The 24,199-nt window shown below is 42.1% G+C and overlaps 1 protein-coding gene across 2 annotated transcripts in view; it reads left to right on the top strand.

Annotated features, from left to right (window-relative positions):
• LOC149441583 (membrane-spanning 4-domains subfamily A member 15-like) overlaps positions 1-23,871 on the top strand; it is a 41,231-nt gene extending 17,360 nt beyond the window's left edge. For both annotated transcript variants that reach the window (XM_089657144.1, XM_089657143.1), the window contains exons 3-8: positions 2,108-2,310; positions 6,159-6,269; positions 9,292-9,348; positions 12,370-12,495; positions 20,640-20,762; positions 23,310-23,871. In XM_089657144.1, coding sequence (XP_089513270.1) covers positions 2,116-2,310; positions 6,159-6,269; positions 9,292-9,348; positions 12,370-12,495; positions 20,640-20,762; positions 23,310-23,387 — 690 coding nt within the window. In that variant the 5' untranslated portion in view covers positions 2,108-2,115 and the 3' untranslated portion in view covers positions 23,388-23,871. The remainder of the gene's footprint in view (positions 1-2,107; positions 2,311-6,158; positions 6,270-9,291; positions 9,349-12,369; positions 12,496-20,639; positions 20,763-23,309) is intronic.
• The last annotated feature ends 328 nt before the right edge of the window (positions 23,872-24,199 follow it).

Here is a 24,199-nt window from a genome sequence, read left to right as displayed (position 1 = left end):
TTTTATAAAAATAATACCCAGTACTCCTACAATGACAGTTCTTTTTTTAGGTATTTCCTGTTAAGGGGAGGCAACCATCCCCATTTGTTCTACTGCATCAAACTAACAAAGGTGACCCATGAGGAGACTGTAGGTCCAAACGAAGAGCAATGCAATGCAGCCAATACTATAGCAAGTGCATATGTATACCAAGTGCCTTAAAAAGACTGGAGGCGTTCAACAGCATTGAGACACAAAATAAGGAAAAAACATGACAGTTGCAGGGGCGGACTGACCATTCGAGCATTGCCCGAGGGCCCGGGGTCAGTAGGGGGCCCCATGAAATGCCACTGGTACCTTTTATAGGCTTTTTTGGGTGTGCTTTGAGTGTGGGCAAGGACACAGGGGCCCCATGATCCCCTATTGCCCGGGGGCCCCATGAGTTGTCAGTCCGCCCCTGGACAGTTGTTTATGATTCACAGTTCTTTATCAAAGTAAATGTCATCCATTTAGAGTTTAGATCTTCTTTAAGCCTAAACAGTGAAACACCCATTTTCTAAGCTTCCGCATTTTCCATTCTGATGACTGCACTACCTTCTAACATACACCGGAGATCTAAGCTGCCTTAAAGGGGGCATAGAGGAGAGTAAGAATGGCACTGGGGATCAAAACAAATGTAATGAGCTGAAAACTGTTTGTAGGTGGAGAGATGGTTGGTAATAAGAAAAACAAAAACATAACAGGGTTAAAAAAGGGGGTCCAGAGAATAAGGCAGGTGGGGTAGGGGTGAAGTTATTGCAGTACTTTCACATATATGGCAACATGGAACATGGTATTCATAGACTGTTGGCAACAAAGTTCTAAAAGATGGTTGGATACCCTTTTGCACTACAGTTCTAACTGGATATAAAACAGAAGCACTAGATAGGTAGCCTGTTTAGTCTATAAAAAGGTTTGGTATCCCCAGTAAATCCCACAGATACAGCAAATCCACCAGTTGTAGCCAAGGCCTGCAGATGGAAGATTGGCCTTGGGTGTACTGACCCTTTAATGACTGAGATATGAGATATATATATAAGAGATGCATAGAGGATGGCTGATGGAAGGTGAACACTCAAGAAGAGAAAACGGTGTGGCTACTACCGAGCTTCTACTAAGGGGAGGTGATTGTATGACTCCTCATAAGCTGTAATCTTACTGTTCACCATAAACCAGTCAATCAATGCCAGTGTGATCTAATACTGAAACAACAATACAATTCCCCAACAAAAAAAAGGGAATGAAACCTTTAAAGGAGTGAACACAAAACTCACATAAAAAATATTGCTTGTGTCCCATGGAAGATGGTAACCAGATCTGAAGCTTGTGGAGAACATTTTTGTCTCCATGCAGATCTTTTATTTTGATGGTCATATTTATTGCTGGTAGGGGACACCCATAGACTTCTGAAAAGGTGAAGTCCTGGCAATTCTTAGGTAAAGCAAAAAATTCAAATCTCAAACTGAAAGAGAGCTCTGCAGTGGTTGTACATCTAAAGGTACAATCATTTGTTTTACCAAGAGCATGCCTTTGAACTTCTCTCAAGATTGATTATCACCACTGTTCCACCGATGAACACCTCTCCAAGTTTCCTTGTAGTTTTTATACCAGGCTCTACTAACTCAACTGTATAAACGCACACAAAAGGGCACAAACTCCTCGTGCATTACCTCTATAATATTTATCAAACCTTAAAGACAAATGGATGCTCACAAACAAATAAAAACTGTAGGCAAATAAGATGACTGTTTCAACTTTGGATGATGCGTCTTGGAACTGTCTGGTCAGAAAAGTAACGCGTTTCAGGAGTCAAGCCCGCTTCCTCAGAGCTCTGGAGATAGTACATGAGGAGTTTGGGGCCTCTTGCATGTGTTTTTATAGTTGCCTGGAGTCTCCCTAATCTGTGGAGGGCTGCACCCGAGGAAGTATTGCATACCATAACGTATTCTGAAACACCTTGGACTGAGCGCTGGAGTGTTTTCTGAGGACTCCACCAACTCAACCCTGAACCCTTTCTTATGTTTTTATTTAATGTTTTATTTTATTTATTTTTTAATTTTGTTACTGAATTTGTTTTCCTTTTACCAAGGCTGCACCATGACTACTCCATCAGATGCACAGAGCCCAGGCTTTGTGCAATGCAAAGTAACTCCAGTTGGTTCAAACAAGAATTCTGCCTCTGAAGGCCTTCCTTCTGTTGAACCCTACCAGATTCCAGCTGTTAGACCACAGTTCAATCACTCAACATTATATCAACAAACATTCATGAAGGGAAAACCTAAACTTCTAGGGGTAAGTGTGAATTATTTGATTGTCAAGCTTTGGGGTTAAAACAGAAGCAATATAGCACAATGTTGTGACCAACGATTTGGATGAATTTCATATTAATAGGAGGGCACAAAATCATCAGTTGCACAAATTACATACCTCTGGTTCTACCTGATTTTTCTACAGGACGATAGCTGTGGCGGGAGTCACTTTGGGTGGGGGGCCCATGGAACACAGCTCACTTTGGAGAGGTGAGGAGACCCCGGTCTCAGCTTCCCATATCCCTATTATGTGTAAGTCACCCTGTGTTTGTTAGGGGTACAGGGTGATCTCTCCTAATATTGGGGTGTGGTGTTGTTGATTGTTTAATGCCATGTAGTTGCATCCCATTGTTCTATTGTGTGTCTTGCTTGAGAGCAAACTATTATGGGATGTATGTGTATTGGCTTGGTGGGGGGTGTTTCCAGCAGCCCCCTCCCTCCTGATGGGACTGTCTGTTGGTGTGTCTCTTATTACTAAAAGGTAGATTGCCCCGTCCTGTGCCATTATGCAGGTAGAAGGGAGGTTGTTCCCTTGAATGTACAGTTGTGTTCAAAATAATAGCAGTGTGTTGAAAAAAGTGAATAAAGCTCAAAATCCTTCTAATAGCTTTTATTTCCATACACACAAATGCATTGGGAACACTACACATTCTATTCCAAATCAAAACATGAAGAAAAATATATCAAATTTGTGTTGTTCCTCTAAAAAAATTGAAGATCAAATAGCAGTGTTTGTATTCTTCTTTACAAACTCAAACATTCACTATATAAACTGAAAAATGTTTGAAGATTTTGCTTTCCTTCGAATCACTTAATTCATATTTAGTTGTATAACCACTGTTTCTGAGAACTGCTGTACATCTGTGTTGCATGGAGTCAACCAACTTCTGGCACCTGTGAACAGGTATTCCAGCCCAGGATGATTGGACTACATTCCACAGTTCTTCTCTATTTTTTGGTTTTGCCTCAGAAACTGCATTTTTGATGTCACCCCACAAGTTTTCTATTGGATTAAGATCCGGGTATTGAGCTGGCCACTCTATAACTTCAATCTTGTTGGTCTGGAACCAAGATGTTGCACGTTTACTGGTGTGTTTGGGGTCGTTGTCTTGTTGGAACACCCATTTCAAAGGCATTTCCTCTTCAGCATAAGGCAGCATGACCTCTTCAAGTATTCTGATGTATTCAAACTGATCCATGATCCCTGGTATGCGATAAATTGGCCCAACAACATAGTATGAGAAACATCCCCATATCATGATGCTTGCGCAACCATGCTTCACTGTCTTCACAGTGTACTGTGGCTTGAATTCAGTGTTTGGGGGTCGTCTGACAAACTGTCTCCGGCCACTAGACCCAAAAAGAACAATCTTACTTTCATCAGTCTACAAAATGTTGCGCCATTTCTCTTTAGGCCAGTCAAGGTGCTCTTTGGCAAATTGTAACCTCTTCAGCACGTCTTTTTTTCAACAGTCGGACTTTGCGGGGGCTTCTTGCAGATAGTTTGTCTTCACATAGGCGTCTTCTAATTGTAACAGTACTCACAGGTAACTTTAGACCTTCTTTGATCTTCCTGGAGCTGATTGTTGGATGAGTCCTTGCCATTTTGGCTGTTCTTCTATCCATTCGAATGGTAGTTTTTCACTTTCTTCCACGTCTTTCAGGTGTTGGTTGACATTTTAAAGCAATTGCGATCATTTTAGCTGAGCAGCCTATAATTTTCTGCACTTCTTCTTATGTTTTCCCCTCTCCAATCAACTTTTTAATCAAGGTACGCTGTTCTTCTGAACAATGTCTGGAACGACCCATTTTCCTCAATTTCAGAGAGAAATGCACTGTAACCAGCATGTACAACATTTGCTGCCTTCCTTCCTTAAATAAGGGCAATAATTGCCACCTGTTTTTCAAAGAATGAATGACCTCACTAATAGAACTCCACACTGCTATTATTTTGAACATGCCCCTTTTAATTAGTGATTCAATTACACAGAATCAGCAGCACTAACAATGTGAAAGAGTGTTGTAAACTACAAAGTCCACACTAAGTGCACATAAGGTAGAAGTCCTCAAAATCCAGTGGCTAGATCCGTCGGTGAGGTGACGTTGTTTACTCCATGTGAGTACGTTCATCACTAACTGAAGCGGAAGTGTCAGCCGGAAGTTCCGGTGTGGTGTTGACGGAAGCTATTGGACAAGCATTTACATACAGTGGAGGGATATCTGACCTGATCTGACCAGACGCATTAGGATCCTTGATGCCCTGTGGTTACCTATTATATGCACATTTAGATTGTGTATCTGGTGAGTGCGCAATCTTTACACACCTATCACCTCACGCATGGATCTAGCCACTGGATTTTGAGAATCGTTTTGGGGATCTTATGTGCACTTAGTGTGGACTTTGTAGTTTACAACACTCTTTCACGTTGTTAGTCACTATTGAATGATATCTGACTTTGCACTTATGTCACATATTTATTGTTTATGGTGATTTTAGATGTTCAAATTAAGAACATTTTCGATCTATAACAAATTATTTAGCGCTGCACCTTTTTTTACTCTATTACTCTGAAGATTTATATGGTACCTTGCGGTGCATAGCTGCTGATTTTATCTTTTAGCGCTCACTCATCTTACTGTTTTTACTATCCAATATAAAATGTATGGATGTAAATTGTACCACAAAGAATAGCGTGCAATTTGAACAGTAATGCGGTGCAATTCCTGTCCAAGCTGCATCTGCTTTCCCCACTGCTCCTGTGTGAACCCGGACTTGTCATAGCCTGAGTTCACACAGGAGTGGTGCGGGAAACCTCCCTGCACCAATCCCATAATGGCACAGAAGGAAAAGCCGCTTCACAGGTCTGGATTTTGAAATCCCCCTGGCTATCTCTCTTCTCCATGCAGGGATGACAGTACAGGCTAGATGGCATTTGATTGGTTAGCACCGCGAAGATAACAACATTCACTCACTCTAATGTTTCTACGGAGGAGCAGTGTTGTCACCCTAGGACAGGAAGTGTGTTAGGGTGACAACTCCTCTTTTCTCCTCTCCTCTTTTCATTTCCATTACATGGGAGGAGGGTTTCTGTTGGTTATGTGTTATAGAAGACACTGGTAGTGATAGCAGAATTCAGGCTTTACTTGTGTGGCTTAAGTTACAAACATACAGAGCACATTGCACAGCAGACATATTACAGACTCATTACTTCCTGAAGAGATGATAGAGAAGAAGAAAGAAGCAGCAAGTTTTACACATACACAACTAGTAACCTTTAGCGTACAGTGCCATCTACTGGTCAAGTGATATTACCACAGAATACTGTATATAGTACATTATAGTACATGCTGTTGTATTCCCAACAGTTTCTATAGGTTTTTTTTTTTTAACAGATATACCCAAAAACTTTTCGCAGTATGTTTAACCCCTTCACACCGAGCCTACGCAAATATGCGGCCTCTCGGCAGCTGGGTTTTGATGCCATGCGGCCTCATATTTGTGTGCCATTTGTAAACAAACATGTGCCAAGATTGCTCCCAGCACGTGTCAGCATCCCACGGAAAGGTCCCGATCACTCCTTGCAATCGGGACCTTTTCAATCACGTGACCACCGTGACAGCCAGTCATGGTGGTTACATGACCCTAAATCCCGCTCTGCCCCGCATCCCAGCGTCAGAAACCCCTTAAGGGGCCAGGAGGCGCTGGCGTGAAGGGGTTAACAAAGCAATAGGGAGTACATAAGGTTATTGTTTTTGTTTACATATCTTTTATTATATTTTTATTCCAATAATGCAATCATCCTCGTCATAAATGTTTTATTTATCCTTTAGATTGTGTTGATTGCTACTTCCACCCTGCAGATAGTTCTGGGTATTGCATCAATATTTACAACAGTTGCCATTTCCTTGACCAGCGGAATTGATTTCTGGGGACCAGTGCTTGTAAGTTTAAATGCCAATGCTATTGTTTTAGTGGTGCTGTGAAGAGCAATGAAAATCTGAAAATTCTGCTGATTTTTTTTAAGCAAGATCTGTTCTGGCTAAGCTGTGCTCAGATAATACAGGCAGAAGGTAAATGACTAGTCACCAGTATTGCCTGTGCTCTCGATGCAACCAGTCTTTTCCCTTGACTGACTTACTATGCCATGCTCTACACTGTGCCAAGGTGCCATCTTGGAAGAGGCAGGTCTTTGCTTTCTCATATCAGAGCCTTCAGCAAGGAGAACAGTGAGAAGTATAGTAGTGACATCACTAAATCTCTTGATACAAATTTTGCAGAGCAATATGTGTCAGTGTTGTGAGACTTAGAGAACATATGAGTCCATACTAGGAAAATAAGGGAACATACAAATAGTCATGGGCCGAACACACCCCTGTTCGGCTTGCAGTTGAACATTTGAACCTAACAAAAGTTTGACTGCAAACTTTGAACCAGAACAATTCAATAAGCGCTATCTTACTGCGTCTGAGTAGGCGACAACATACCGTGCAGCTACTAAAATGCCATTATATTATTAAGTCATGCAGTATTTTAGTAGTGAAAACATTCTTTAATGTTTCAACTGTCAGTGGGGTTCCCCTCTGACAGCTGAATCTAAAAAGAATAGCTGGAAATTAAAAAATAAGAAAGAAAATGGTGCGGAGTTGCCCCCCCCATCCATACCCAGTGCTTTGGGTTTGGTATGGATTTTGAGGGCAACTCCCATACCAACATTTTTTCAAAATGGTGTGGGGGTCCCTCCCAAAATCCATACCAGACCCTTATCCAAGCATGCAGTCCAGCAGGTCAGGAAAGGGGGGAGACAAGTGAGCACTCCCCCCTCCTGAATCACACCAGGCCACATGCCCTCAACATGGGGGGATGCTTTGGAGTAGGGGGGCTCCCCCCAAAGCCCCTTGTCCCCATGTTGATGGGGACAAGGGCCTCTTTCCCACAACCGTTGCCTGTGGTTGTGGCGGTCTGTGGGCGGGGGGCTTATCGGAATCTGGAAGCCCCTTTAGTGTAGTGTAAAAAAAGACAGGAGACAGTCTTTGACATGTCCTTTATTAACCCCTTCACACCGGCACCTCCTGGCCCTTTAAGGGTTCCAGATGCCGGGAGGCGGGGGTGGGGTTAAGGGACATGTGACCACCGTAACGCGCCATCACGGCAGTCACATGATCAGGAAAGGTCCCGAATCGAAAGAGGAGATCAGGACCTTTCCGTGAGTACCGGACATGTGTGCTGGGAGCGCGCAGGGCGTGAGCCCTCGGCACATATGTCTTTTTTTAATAGAACACAAATGTGCGGCCGCTCGGCGTCTAGGCCCAGCCTCCGGGAGGCCGCATATTTGTGTGTGGCCGGCGTGAAGAGGTTAAAAATAAAAATTTTAAAAATGTCCCTTGAAGTAGATCCAATGCCAATCACGATGCCCCCGCTGCCGCTACTCAAAAAAAGGAAAAAAACCCCACTGCGCTCAGGAAACTGATCCCCGCAGTCTGACAGCTGCACCCCCCGATGAAAGCCCCCTTTAGTATAGTGTAAAAGAGACAGTCTTTGACATGTCCTTTATTAACCCCTTCACGCCGGAGCCTCCCGGCCCTTTAAGGGTTCCAGATGCCGGGAGGCAGAGTGGGGTTTAGAGACACGTGACCGCCGTGATGTGCCGTCACAGCGGTTACATGATCGGGAAAGGTTGTGGGGGTCTGTGGGTGGGGGGGGCTTATCAGAATCTTGAAGCCCCCCCATGTGAATGAGTATGGGGTACATGGTACCGCTATGCATTCACAAAAAAAGTGTAGTGTAAAAACAGTAGACAGCCTTGATAGGTCCTTTATTAAAAACAAAAATAAAAAATGTTTCCTGAAATAGATCCAATGCCAATCGTGATTCCCGCCACTGACCCAAAAAAAGAAAAAAACACTTCACTCTTGACGCTGGCTCCCGCCATCTGACAGGTGCACAGGCCTGAGAGTTCCTAAATATCTAAGGGGCAGGGCCACCCAGTGATGTCAGTGACCCAGCCCCCTTGTGATGTCATGCGCTGTGATTGGCCAAAAGCATTGCACCTGACCTGTGATCAGGTGCATTGCTTTGGCCAATCACAATGCGCTGTCAGAGTGCAGTGCATTGTGGGGCACGGCGGGCGAATAGCCGAACACGTGAACGGTCGATGTTCAAGTCAAGCCCAACATTACATACAAGTAGGTACTGTGAAATATAGAGAACGTATGGGTCAGCACTGTGAGATTGACAGAACATTTGGGCAGGGGCGGACTGACAACTCATGGAGCCCCTGGGCAATAGGGGATCATGGGGCCCCTGTGTCCTTGCCCACAGTCAAAAAAAGCCTATAAAAAGGTACCAGGGGCATTTCATGAGGCCCTCTACTGACCCCGGGCCCTCGGGCAGTGCCTGAGTTTTCGAACGGTCAGTCTGCCCCTGCATATGGGTCAGTGCTTTGGAGTGAAAGAACATTTGGGTCATTACTAGAAGAATAAGAGAACATATGGGTTGGTAGGGTGACAGTGAGAGGACCTAGGGGTCAGTACTTGGAAGAGAAAGATCATATGAGTCAGTACTGTAACTGAAAGAACATATGGGTCAGCACTGTGAGATTGACAGAACATATGGGTCAGTACTTTGGAGTGATTTGGGTCAGTACTAGGAGAAGAAGAGAACATATGGGTTGATAGGGTGAGAGTGAGAGGACCTAGGGGTCAGTACTTGGAAGAGAGAGATCATATGAGTCAGGACTGTAACATTTAGAGAACATATGGGTCAGCACTGTGAGATTGAGGGTCTGCAAACCTGTTGTGCCCATTATGAGGGATTCCCACCAGGGCATAGTCTGTAAAAATGTCATACACTCAGTTTGCATGTGGCTGCTCCACTGTGGTACGAAAATAATTAATGATTAAATAAATGATTAGTCTTACCATCTATTAATGTTTGTACTACATAATCTTTGTTTTGTTTTTATAGTACATCATTGCTGCTGCTTTCACCATTAGAGCTCAGGCTAAGCCTAACATCTGCATGGTGAGTTTTTACTGAATAAGCATTTATTATTATTATTATTATTATTATTATACAGGATTTATTTATCTACACCAGTGGACCCTCACCAGTAATTTGCTATAGTAAGGTCTCACTTTCTGGCATTCCCTCTGAAATATATGTCAATGCCATTACGCTGAGCCCACCCATGCAACTCCATTAAACACTTTTAACCATCTTCTGCTGAGGAGGTACTTGTCACTTGCTCACCACAGGTTAATGCAGGCCATAGTCGGGTCGAAAATCGTCCGATTTTTCAGCCGAAAAAAAAAACAATCGGCCGATTTTCACACCATTAGTGGGTTAATTGGTTGGCCGTTTTCGGGGTTTTGGCAAATTTTTTTTATCAGTAAAGCTGGGAAACAAATCTGCCGATTTTGCCAATCTGCCGATTTTCCCGGCAATGATGGGCAAATCGGCCAATCGTTTTACCGAAAAAAATCTGCGCATGAGCCATGACCTGCAAGAAGAAAAAGAAGAAAAAGAAGAAGAATTCCAGTCCGCTATTATATTTTATAGGAAAAGTCTTGCAGTTGCAACAATGTATCTATTTGTATCCGAATAAAAACATCTGTATCCAAAATGATTACAAATAGATACATTGTTGCAACCGCAATACTTTTTCATGTCAAATATAATAGCGGAGCTCTCTGCAAGGGACAGAAGTAAATGCTGGCCATAGACGGGATGAAAATCGGCCATTTTTTTTTTTACCGTTGGTGGTAACGTCGGCCGATCGAATGACTGATTTTTTGGGGGGTTTTATAAAAAAAATGGTCGGTTTTCGACCCGTCTATGGCCTGCATAACTCTTTCATTGGCCAATGCTTCCTCATGCTAATATAGCAGTTCTGTTTCTTTATCTCTGTATTTATTTATTTTTTTTGCTATGGTAAGACACCCCACTAACAGCTGAAACATCAATGAATGTTTCACTACTAAAATGCAGCATAACTTCATCATAGAACTCATGCGGTATTTTAGTAACTGTGCGGTATCTTATCACATACTCAGATGCGGTAAGATACTGCTCAGTTGTTCGGTTTGTGTTCAAAGTTCACGGTCGAACATTCTGTAGGTTTTGATGTTTGACCGCGAACAGGGGGGTGTTTGTCCCATCACTACTGATCACCCCCACAAGTAGTGTCACTCTACTGCTAGGGAGATTATATATATAAATTTAAAAAAATACATAAATAAATGTAAAAAAAATTAAATAACAATTAAAACTTTTTTTTTTTTAAAGCACTGCCTGTCAAACTCACCCATGGAGTTCAATGGGACCACACTGCAACCGCATGCAATGCAAGTGATTGTGGAATGGTACTGCAACATTACTGGGTTAAATCAGGCAGGGAGGAGGCAAAATAACATCTCCTTGTTGCCTGCCAAATGTCCTCTGAAAAGCAATCTGAACATTGATCACTCTTCAGAGGGCACCACGGTTGTGAAAGAGCCCATACTTCCTATCTAGAAGCACTGCAGTATATGAAAAGGGATTTCTCCAAAGTGGGAGAGCTTTCTGCCTTGATAGCCTTTCCCCGTTCCCCTCTAGTCCTACTTTAGTAAAGATTACACATTTTTTACATTTCAGATCCAGTGACAGATAGAGATGATAAATCTCCTTGGTGGGGACACAGATAGCAGGGTTAGACAGAGGTGACAGGGTGCTAATCCTTCCCCACCTAAAATTTATGAAAAAAACTGCTTGGGTACACTTAAAAGAAGGGCAAACGTTCTTATTTTAACTGCTCACCTGAGAGATTGCAGAGTGGAGATATACTGTACTTACCTAATCTGCCGATCCTCCAAGCGCAAGAATGATCACTGCAACTTCTGCCCCCCCGCACGCTAGCAGTCTTGTGAATGGAATGTTCCTGACGTCATCATGCCCATAGACTGGCTTTGGATGTGAGAACGGTAGGAACAGTCCATCTCTGGATGTGGGGGAGAGTGGTTTTCTGGAGGGTCGAAGGATCAGGTAAGTATAGCCTTTCTGTGCACCCCCTAGACAAATTGAAGAAGTAAACCATGCAGTGCGGGTCCATGCATCGTACGGTAGTGACAGAGTGCAGGGGGGGAGGGGTTACACACAATCCAGTGGCTGCAGCCCACCAGGACTGGGTATAAAACTGAGAAGCAGACTCAGCCTGTCAGGTGGAAGCAGTCGGGTGGCTGCGTTGCTGCTCGATTACTTCCACACACCCACGGTAGCAGCACCCCTCTCGTGCATGCGCTCACATGCCCCTACCATGTGTTCTGGGCTCTGCTTGCTCATTTGCAGGGAAGAAAGGAGACCGGACACATGTCCTCCCTTTCGTGCTGTGCTCCAGAAAGCAACATGTATGATGTCAATTCTGGGTCATCCTGTTTAGACCCTGCATGTCTCATTAAAGAGAACCTGTCACCTAAAAATCATCACATCGGGACTTTTTGTCCCCATGTGATGTAAAAAAAGTTAAGAAAAAATTTAATTTACACCTAAGCACATAACATCCCCTTCAAAAAAGAGCCCCCCCCACACACACACACACATATACCAACTTAAACGCATGTGTTGGAGCGCCTACGCGTAAAAAAAAAAGTTGATTGTTACATAATGCCATGTGCTCCAGAGTGAGAGCAATAATTCTAACACAAGACTTCCTCCATAACACTAACCTGATGGCCTGTAGGGGCTTTTGAAGCATCACCTATAGAAATAAAGGGTACTGAAGCTTGTTGCCATTACACGAGCGCAGAGACATTTAAGGTTTGACATGTTGGGTATCTATTGGCGCAACCTCGTCTTTTATATTTTACAAAAATGTGGGTAATTTATTGTGTGTATTTTTTGTTTAAGGATTTTGTGTATTTTTCAGGCCTAAAATTATTGTTTTCTGTATGCAAAAAAAAATAATGAAAAAATGGCAGCGAAAGGGTTCAAAATTAGACTGCTGTAAGGGCTTTATACAATGTTCCAGTTTGAATGGAGTCCCACTAAATGTTTCTGGTATTTTTCCAGATAAAAATCTCTTTTGGCTTACATTTTGCTTCCACCTTCATCAGTTTTCTTGCACTAGTTATGGTCTGTGTGGATCTGATCGTAATAAGTCATGACAATTACCATCACTACATGAAAGGATCAATTGTAAGTACTTATAAAAAATCCATAATGATATTGTATATATAGATATTCAGTATATATACATTATATTGCCAAAAGTATTGGTCCAGCCCTCCAAATCATGTGATTCAGGTGTTCCAATCACCCCCATGGTCACAAGTGTATTAAATCAAGCACCTAGGCATGCAGACTGCTTCTCCAAACATTTGTGAAACAATGGGTCACTCTCAGGAGCTCAGTGACTCCAAGCGTGGTCCCGTGATAGGTTGCCACCTGTGCAGTAAGTCCATCCGTGACATTTCCTGGCTACTAAATATTGCACACTCAACTGTTAGTGGGATTATAACAAAGTGGAAGCAATTGGGAACAACAGCAACTCAGCCACCAAGTGGTAGGTCACGTAACATGACAGAGCGGGGTCAGTGTATGCTGAAGCGCACAGTGTGCAGAAGACACCAACTGTCTGCGGAGTCAATAGCTAAAGACTTCCAAACTTGGTGTGGCCTTCAGATCAGCACAACAACAGTGCGTAGAGAGCTTCATGGAATGGGTTTCCATGGTCGAGAAGCTGCATCCAAGCCTTCCATCACCAAGTGCAATTCAAAGCGTCAGATGCCGTGGTGTAAAGCACGCTGCCACTGGACTCTAGAGCAGTGGAGACGTGTTCTCTGGAGTGACCAATCATGCTTCTCCATCTGGCAATCTGATGGACGTGTCTCGGTTTGGTGGTTGCCAGGAGAACGGTACTGGCCTGACTGCATTGTGCCAAGTGTAATGTTTGGTTGAGGGGGAATTTTGGTATGGGGTTGTTTTTCAGGGGTTGGGCTTGGCCCCTTATTTCCAGTGAAGGGAACTCTTAAGGCGTCAGCATACCAAGACACTTTGGACAATTTCATGCTCCCAACTTTGTGGGAAGAGTTTGGGGATGGCCCCTTCCTGTTCCAACATGACTGCACACCAGTGCACAAAGCAAGTTCCATAAAGACATGGATGAGCGAGTTTGGGGTGGAGGAACTTGACTGGCCTGCACAGAGTCTGACATCAGTGCCTGACCTCACGAATGCACTTCTGGGTGAATAGTCAAACCGTCCCATAGACACACTCCTAAACCTTGTGGACAGCCTTCCCAGATGAGTTGAAGCTGTTATAGCTGCAAAGGGCGGGCCAACTCAATATTGAACCCTACAGACTAAGACTGGGGGGAGCCATTAAAGTTCACGTGTGTGGAAAGGCCAGCGACCCAATACATGTGGCAATATAGTGTATATTTACTATGTTCATATGTTTCCTTTTTCAGTCAGTCATTTTTGAAAAATTGTAAATAAATAGAATTCTCATCTTTAGCCAGAAAGTATATTTCCCAGGATGTGTTTATTTGACTAGAAACAGATACAGTTTATTGTTGATCTGGTTCTCTGTTTCTTATGGGGGGGGGCACATTCCCCGGCTATGATTGTTATGAACTGTAAGGGCTCTCACCATCTGCAGAGACACCCATGAAGCAATGGTTTGATGTCCAGTGCGGAGCTGTGCAGGATTGAACAGCATGTCTGCAGTTTTCCTCACAGCTCCGTACCGGAATGCAGGCAAAATGGACAGCACTGCTCTGTATTCACCCCGTATGACAGGAAGTGGGAGGGTACACAGGGCGGTGCTTGGCATCTGTGCTTCCTGCCTACCTTCTCTCCTGTCAGATGCTGGCTGGGATCATGCTGCCACTGGGTCTGTGATGGTGGAAGGGGGGATGTTGCTGACACTGATGGGGCTGACAGATGAAAGGACACTGATAATGGGGGACAGATAAGAGGGCCCTGATGGTAGGGGATACTAATGGTGGGGAACAGATAAGGGGACACTGATGGGGTACAGATAAAGGGGCACTAATGGTGGTGGGACATATAAGGGGACACTGATGATGGAAGACAGATAAGGGGGCACTAATGGTGGGGGACACTTATGGGGGACAAATAAAGGGAGCCTGATGGGGGGGGACACTGATTGTGGGGGACAGATAAGGGGACACTGATGGTGTGGGACAGATAAGGGGACGCTGATGATGGGGACACTGATAGTGGGGGACAAATAAGGGGGCACGAATGATGGGGACGGATAAGAGGGCACTGATGGTGGGGGACACTGATGATGGAGGACAGATAAGGGGGCACTGATGGTAGGGGACATTTATGGGTGCAGATAAAGTTACACTGATGGGGTTGGACACTGATGGTAGGGGACAGATAAGGGGACACTGGTGATGGGGACACTGATAGTGGGGGACAAATAAGGGGGCACAAATGGTGGGGCAAATAAAGGGGCACTGATGACGGGGACAGATAAAGGGGCACTGATGCTGGGGGCACTGATGATGGGGGACAGATAAGGGGGCACTGATGATGGGGGACAGATAAGGGGACATGGATGATGGGGAACAGATAAGTGGACACTAAAGGTTGAGGACAGATAAGGGGGCACTAATAGAGGGGGGGGGGCTGATGATGGGGGACAGATAAGGGGACATGGATGATGCGGAACAGATAAGTGGACACTAATGGTTAGGGACAGATAAGGGGGCACTAATAGAGGGGGGGACTGATGATGGGGAACACTAATGAGGGGGTGATGACACAGGATGTGAGGTCAGTCTGTGCAAATAAAAGACGCTCACAGAAATCTGATGGAAACTCATGTCTGCGTGGTTGTACCATCAGTTTAATACACGTGTGGTGTGAACGAGCCCTTAGGTGTTTTACAGGGACTTTGTTGCTAAAAAAAAATAAATAAGTCAGCCAATACATTGCTACAGTGTCCCTACGGTGTTCTATTGACATAGTGGCCAGCCTTTAGAACAGCAATGCCCTGGTATGTATTCATTCTTTCATTACAATAACTATGATAACTATTTAATTTAATAATGTATTAATTAATAATTGATTAAATAATAAAAATACATTAATAATTGAACTATTTCTTTACATGGTATTATATTACAAAATAAATTATATTCACTTTTTCTAAATAATTCATGTATTATTTAATAATTAAATAATTAAACATAATAATGAATTTGCTCTACTTTTACAAACTGGATAGTTTTCTTTTTCTTTTTTTTTTTGCCAAAGCATTGCTTTAATATGTGGTGGCGCCCAAATTTTGAAATGTTTAATACACAATCTTATTTTTGATTTCTGATGAATTTATTGGCTGTTAGATTTATACAGGGTGTTTCCCCTTTTTATTTGTCCTAATGAAATCACTGTAAAAAGGGCATGTATATAACTCCTGTATAGTCAGCTCCATATGGAGGCCACAATGCTGTATGGTTAGTGAAATACCTCAGAGAGAAAACTATACCACATTTTGATCACTAGATGGAGCAAGTGATACAGGAATGAATCATTTAGAAAAAAATATGGTGACATTCCAGCAGGCCATACATGGGTTGAATTCTAAAAGATTTTTTTTATCAAATACGTCGTTCTTTCTGTAATCCGATGGTGCCACCAATGATTTTGAAAATCGGTGGTTTTTCCCAAATTTTCCAGGATGCCCGATAAACGAAATGGGAAGGAACCACGAAAATCTGCCAGTACCATTGACCCACAAACAGAGAGAAAACATCAGATTATTCTAAGAACGAAAAATCGTTCAAAAATCGAGTCACGTATGGCCGGCCTTACTTTAGCTTGCATGAAAACCTTTGAAATTAAACGCAATGAATGTGTCATGCCTAGACCCCTAATATTAATTTCACTAATTTGCTCCCTTCTGGTCTGTTAAATATATCATTGAAAGTAATTTGGTGCAAAATAACCCCACAAAAAATAAAAAAAATTAACAAAAAAATTTTTTTTTCTTTTTTTAATCACACTTCTCTGGGATGGAAATACATAGACAGAAATATTCATAAAGTGTAATCTATTAATGCTAAAAAAATGTTTACAATTAGAATTGGAAATTAATTAAAATGATGTTCACGATTAGAAATTTACCATTTTAAATGTACAATTAGAAATATTGAAAGTGTAACTCCACTTTCGTGGGAAAAAAATAGCAGATAAAAACAAAAATAATATAGCGCATACAATTGCAACTCAAGTCATAATGTAATTGGATATTATTGAAAATGACCTTTCCTTTTCAGTGTGCAGCTCTGTGATTTTCTGTAAAATGCAATGCAATATGACTACCTGTAGGTGTTCTGCACACGGAGTGTGTAGGGAATGGCCCATGAAAATGTAATTTGCTGCTCGTGTGATTGGCTCACTGATTTTCCCAGAGGATAAAAGTCTGATTTCAGGCATCCCCTGCAACAAAATGTCATTGTTGGTGAGATACACATCTAAAGGGATGCAGACCCTGCCATTTTCCTCATTAGAGCCCTGCATTTGCAGCAGTTGATTGATAATGATAAAACCACTCCCATACAGATTCCTTCTGCACATGGACACAGACCAGCAAACAGCTATTTCTTCTGAATAACAAAAGGTAGGAATCTGCAAGAAAGTTTGTTAAAATCCCTGCAATGTACATAGATCACCCAGAGGGGAGAGGTTTTTTTCTCAGCAAAAGTGGAGTTACGCTTTAATGCTGTTTTTCACTTCGCTGATAATACAATTAGCAGCATATTATAATTTCACGCATGTCGACATGGCTGATCAAAATAAAATAAAAAATAAAATGAAATTAAAAACAAAATAGAAAATACAATAAAATAAAATATATTCTATGTGCTGCTAATTGTATTATGAGCAGGATGAAAAACAACATGTAAGGGATGTCTTGTTCTATGCACCAAACATTTTTAGTGTGTTATATGTGATAATTCTGTATGTACAACACTTCTTTTAATAATAAATTATACTTTGTGTATTTATTTCATTGTCTATGTATTTGTACCCCAGAGCACAGGGATTACAATTCCCACTTGTTGTTAATGTTAGTGGTGCTCTGAAATTAAAATTCCAATACCAAAACTGAAAATTCAGGAAGCATTGGCCGAATACCAAAACGGACAGTTGTTTTTTTAATTCAAGTCACTAGGAGGTGTTTTGTCATTGAAGTCAATGGGATGTGATTTTGCCCTGAAGTCAATAGGACACGATTTAGCATTGAAGTCTATGGAACGTGATTTTGCATTGAAGTCACTAGGGGGTGTTTTTAAATTGAAGTCGCTAAGGGGCGTTTTTGCATTGAAGTCAATGGGACACGATCTTGCATTGTAGCCTACAAGATCCGATGTTGCATTGAAGTCTATGGAACTCACTTTTGCATTGAAGTGACTAGGGGTCAGTTTTGAACTGAAGTCTATGGAACACACTATGGGACACGATTGTGCAATGAGGTATATGGGACGCAATGTTGCATTGAAGTCTATGGGATGTGATTTTGCACTGAAGTCAATACGGCATGATTTAGCATTGAAGTCTATGGGACATGATTTTGCATTGTAGTCACTAGGGGGTGTTTTTACATTGAAGTCACTAGGGTGAGTTTTTGCATTGAAGTCTATGGGATCCGAATTTGCATTGAAGTCTATGGGACGCAATTTTGCATTGAAGTGACTAGGGGTCGTTTTTGAACTGAAGTCTATGGGACACAATTTTACATCGAGGTCTATGGGACGCAATTTTGCATTGAAGTCACTAGGGGTCATTTTTGCTCTGAAGTCTATGGGACACAATTTTTCATTGATGTCTATGGTATGTGATTTTGCATTGCAGTCACAAGGGGGCATTTTTGCATTGAAGTCAATTGGAGCTAAGTGGGATTAAACCTTACCCATTGAAGAAAAATATATTTGAAAAATATTCTTCCCAAATATATGGACATATATTTGAAATACTACAATTTTGTCAATATTCAATATATTTCAAAAAATAATTCAAAATATATTTATATATATATATATATATATATATATATATATATACATGAGAGTATTTGGTTGGCATATCAAGTGCAGTCGTAATCAGTTCCTCCATTTCCGCCACTTTGCCCTTTCGAGTGAGCCAATTGCGTATAGTTGGGGGGTGGGTGGAGCCCCATAGAACAGGAAGACAAAGTCTAGCTGCGTTGATCATATGCATAGCTAGGGACTTGAAATATTGACTCTTAGGAATGCGGGTATGATGAAGCAATAGCTGAGCAGGAGAGAAAACTATGGGCAGAGTGGTCACTGAAATCACCAACCGGTGGACCTCCTGCCAGAATGGTTGAATAAGTGGACAGGACCACCAGGTATGGAAGAGTGAGCCATCCGGTGTCCCACATCTCCAGCACACGTCAGGGACAGAGGAGTTAAAACGATGTCTGGAGGGAGTACGATACCATCTAGAGGCCAATTTGTAGCCGTTTTCCTGCGTTGAAACATTACTCGAGCAAGTGTGAGAGTACATAAATATGCGGTCCCAGTCTGAATCCGATAAATCCATCTCTAGGTCTCTGTCCCATGCACGGCAAGAGGGGAAAGAATTGTAAGTCCTGCTGTCCCCCAGGAGAGGGTAGATTTCAAAGATCAAGGTGTCCTTTTATGACACAGAGAATAGCTGCGATTCAACAGATCTCAGCTATTCTCTGGTCATTCACAGTTTATGACACTCAGGAGATCATGTCAGCCCTTCACTGGAGATCTGTGTTCTCCCTCCAGATTCTCCAGCCCAGAGCTGGAGAATCGGAGGGACCGAAAACTAAGCAGAGATAATTTACCTCTGTTTAGTAAACTGATCTTTTACTGTAATCTCGCGAGATTATAGTAAAATGAGCCGTTTTCCAGAGTTTGTAGACCATTCTCCAGCGTTTGGAGACCGTTCTCCCTTCGTTTGGAGAACTGCTTCATAAACTGCATTCACAGGAGAACTGTGTTCTCCGAGAATGCCGGAGAACTGAGCAGCGATCTATTACCGCTGGTTCATAAACGGACACCTATATGCGTCCATGGTTCGGATTTAGAGCATAAGGATTCAAACGGAGAAACAAGGCGGGTCCAATTATGGCGGGATTTATGTAAAAGCAAGAAGTGTCCCCTAGTTATATTTGTACCTCAAAATAATTTTGGTGTTAATTTGGTGTTTTAATCACAATTTGATGTACAAACTCTAGTACTACTTTTTTTTCTTGGGGAAGGGAGTATTATGTGAAATTGATAAAATACATTTAATTTGCAGTGTAAATGGAAAAAATATGTCTAGAAGAGAGGTTTTAGACAGGTTCCAGTACTTATGATAGCTGTATGTAAAAAGAAAGTAAATGTAATTTATTTTAGTATTTTTATTTTTTTTTATGAGGGGCGTTTAAGTCCAACTGGGACTTTTGAGTTTATATAATAAAGAAGCGAATTTCAAGGAGTGGAAACTGCATTTATTTTTTTGGAATACTCCCCTGCTCCATTTATAGACTTATCCCAGTGTTTAACTAATGCCTGGAAATCTTCGGCATAGAAAGATTTGTCAGTACGCCTGAACCATCTTAGGACAGCCAGCTTTACCTCATCATCATTGTGTTCACCGTTCCCATAGAAACATTGGTCTCTTGTCCAATTCCATGACAGGTTGTGTGTCAGTTATCCAGGATCAGGTGTTCCACGTGCTGAATGTTCACAGGAATGACTGATGTGGGTTGGGAACCACCACGACCGGGATCATCACTGATGGACGTACATCTTTGAAACGTTTACACCATTCAAATGTCTTACTGCAGCTGAGCATCTCATCACCATACTGTGCTTGAAGTCTTCTGTAGAGATCCATGGGTTTTACGTCTTTGTTCACATAAACTTCATCACCACACGCTGTTCCATGCACGCACTGACACTGTTGTCTTCCATCTTGGTTAATGGTCTGTGAACTGGCCCACGACACGTGAGCCGCCTTTCAGTAATACACACTTACTACTGCATCTAGTACCACCACGCTAGCATCCTTTTGTATACCTCTAAAATTAAAAGTCCCGGTTTGACTTGAAAGCCCCTCGTATATCTGCTACAGTTCATAGAACTATGGAGATATGGGGTTTATTGAGGTTTCTAACCACTATGGGTCATTTTTGGTGAATTATAGGGTTACAGACTAAAGCTGTTTTCTATACATCAGCAAAGACAGTCTATATATTTATCTCAGCTGCCAGTAATGCTAGCATGTGACAGTACTAATGTTTCCTTTTTGTTTCTACAGGCTGGCGGATACGTTGTTCTTGTAATACTCCTGTTAAGCAATCTCTTGCTCTTCTCAGTATCCATTTTCCTGTCTCTGTTTGCATGCCAGGCAATGGTTCTTGCACCTCATAATGCTCCCCAGGTGAGGCACTGTTGAGTATCTTCTACATCTGTACTTAGCTCTCGTAGGGACGTTACGGTGAGTCTTGCTGCGGTTTGAACAGTGGAAGGTTACTTTTGGGATACCAAAGTTTGAAACTTTTGACACCAAGGGGAAAACCAGCCATGCTTGACCAACTCTCACCTATTGCTAGCATACACTCACTTGTCACTTTGTTAGGTACACCTTGCTAGTACCAGGTTGGACCCCCTTTTGCCTGCAGAACTGCCTTAATTCTTCATGGCATAGATTCAACAAGGTGTTGGAAACATTCCTTAGAATGGTCCATACTGACATGATAGCATCACACAGTTGCTGCAGATCTCTCAGCTGCACATCCATGATGGGAATCTCCCATTCCACCACCTCTATTGGATTGAGATCTGGTGACTGTGGAGGCCATTGGAGTACAGTGAACTCATTGTCATGTTCAAGAAACTCAACCACGGAACCCAAGACCCACCACAACCCCCCCCCCCCCCCTCAACACACACACCCTCCAAACCACATCAAATTGTGGGTGCGGTCAAGTTTTCTTAACAGCGAGAGGTCCAAAAGGGACATTAAATACCAACACACAGAGTGCAGAGTTCAGGGGCACGCTATGTACAAAGTGCAGAGTTCAAGGATGCGCTGCATACTGAGTGCAGAGTTTGGGGGTGCACTACACACAGAGTTTAGCGTTCTTCCACTGCTGCTTACCTCTACATCCTCCATCCACATCTCACTTTCACCCCTCTTCAGCTCTGACCTTTTCATGCAACCCCCCTTCCTTAAAAACTCCACCTTCTTTTACATGTCTTTCTGTTGCTGTATTAAGCTGAAGCACCCAGCCATCTCTATTACCTCCCTGCACACTGTAGGTGGCTTTGCCTCTCTCACTTGTAGGGGGATCATCCAATTTGGGTGTCAACATCCACACTACACTCTGGGCACCTGCATCTCCCTTCCTGCACTCAGTGGGAGCCACTCAGGAGATCAGATCTGTGGGAGCTGTCACCTGTAAACACAGAAGCCATATATATATATACAGTATATAGAATTATACATATACACTATGTGGGGTTAGCTCAGGTGGGGGATCTCCTTCCCTGGGAAAAAGGTAGACCGCACAGCAGGCTTTCGTCAAAATCTGACTGGTTGTCAGCTTTATTTAAAAGGTTTGCAGAAAATATCAAAATAAACAAAACACCAAAATAAACCCTTGCCATCCAGGCACTAACTAAACAGAAGATGTTTCCTCTCTCAGAGGTGACGGGCTTCTCCCTGTCATCAAAACAAAATAACAGCAAACCTTTTCTTGTAGGTATAGCACACACACAGCTCTCTCAGAATACCTCTCTGAGTCCCAGGCCAGGAGCAACTCCTTGCTCCAGCCCTGCCCTTTTTATATCACCTGTTGGTGGTCATCAGTGGAGTCCAAACTCTGGTCCGGAACCACCTCTGCCATTGTGGCCCCGAAAACCCGGAGTGGACTCCACCTTACACCTCACAGTATGACCTCATGCGAGGTGACACATATCGTCCATCCATCACTTTGCCATTCATACTGTCACAACTATCATAAGTATATGAATCAAGCAGGCACAGGGGTGTATTCCCTCCCATAAGGAATACTTAAAAAAAAAATAAAAAATAAAGAGAGACTCTGAAAGGGAGATTTGGCTATACGTCTATAAAATAATCATAAAAATAGCTGAAGAGATAATGTCCAGATTACCATCAGAGTAAGCAATATAATAACTTTTATTAGACACAAAAGGGTAATAAAATAAGTTACAAAAAATACCAACTGGGTTGGTTAATCACAAAAAACACAAACTATTGGTTAAAGTAGACCTATAGGCAGCTTTTTTTTTCATTTGGATAAAGCAAGGTAGAGGTATAACCCCTGTCAGATTATTTTTTCACCATCTGTGTCCCATTACGGAGATTGCCCTTCAATTGCTGTGCCATAGCCAAACTAAGGGAATTTCTTGGGGACCCCCAGATTACCAGAACTAGTGTCCCCATTGGAAGACTCTATTACTTATCTGGAGACAACCCAACATTTGGGATTTTCTTTTACTTTTAACGATGATAGTTAACAGGACAAATAGAGAGGGTAAATCTCTCTAACAGGGGCACAGATGGCAATAAAAACTGACAACCATTCTAATCCCCCTGCACTCTATCCAAAACTAAGAAAATTGTTTTGCCTTTAGTTATACTTTACACAGAAAAAATAGTGGTTGATATTACCTATGCTATAGTTTTATTATTGTGATCCTTGCACACAGGGTGCAAGGTCAAGGCCCAAGGGCTCCTCTTTATATAGTGCACTGGGGCCCAGGTTTGTCAAGCTACACCAGTGCATAAAGACCACCTATCCTTGGTATGCAGGACTGCTTCCACACTATAGACTTTTAAAGCGATGGTTTATTAAATTTGAATGGCTTCCCAAATGGAGTGATATTCTCAAGTATGTTGTCTAATTCAGATTTTTATGTCAAATAATACATGCGTTTTTTCTTTTGTACATTTTCACAGACGTTTCTGATCCAGAATGAAGTTGTGATTGCAATGCCTGAGCCAAATTCAGAAGGCAGCATAAATGGCTCTCCATAATAGCCAGTTCATGAAATATATGCTTCTGTTTGATAATTTTGTACATTGATTGATAACAATTTCAATAGAACATGTTCAGAAAAGTTAGGTGCCATGTTCCTTCTAGTAGTAATGGATCTGGTAGAGTGATATATTTTTCAGGAGTTGAATGGTCTGTATATTGAAAAATGTCATTTCAGTTTTCAGCCATTATTGCGGATTATATCACCTACCTTTTCCCTAAATGTCTTTAATTTGTAGGATTTCTGCATCTGAGTTCCCATCTCCACCCACCCTTCATAAATATTACAAGGTGTTTATTTTTAACATTTTAAATCTATCGTTGAAAATTAGATATCAGATACACTTTTCTATTTTTTACATTTCTTATATGTATTCCTTTGTTGTGTGCTAAAGCCCTAATGAAGGGAACAGGTTCTGGATCCCGAAAAGTGCTGTGACAAAGTCTATTGAAATAAATCTATACTTGGATGATTTTATAAAATTCTTTAATTGCGGCAAAGCTTCTCAAATATGAGGTGTTATCTAAAAGTTTCAAGACTAGTTTTGTAACACACCAACAGATGGCAGCATAAGGCTGCACAAACAGTCACAGGGAGCACCAACCTTCATAAGTTAGTATGCCAAAAGACATTGTCCTGTGCACATCGGGAGCTGTGCAACTGGTGCTATTCAGACCACGTATGTTATCACTTCTGCTATTTCATCATGTACATCAAGTTAGAACAAAGAGCAAATGTGAAATCGTGAATTGTGGTACAAAAACTAGTCTCAAAATTTTTTGATACCATCACGTACAACTTGTCAAGCTA

This window comes from Staurois parvus, unplaced genomic scaffold (assembly GCF_062004578.1).
Source record: "Staurois parvus isolate SC_StPar_1 unplaced genomic scaffold, SC_StPar_1.0 ptg000970l, whole genome shotgun sequence".
NCBI lineage: Eukaryota > Metazoa > Chordata > Amphibia > Anura > Ranidae > Staurois > Staurois parvus.
This window is presented reverse-complemented; position numbering and strand designations above follow the sequence as displayed.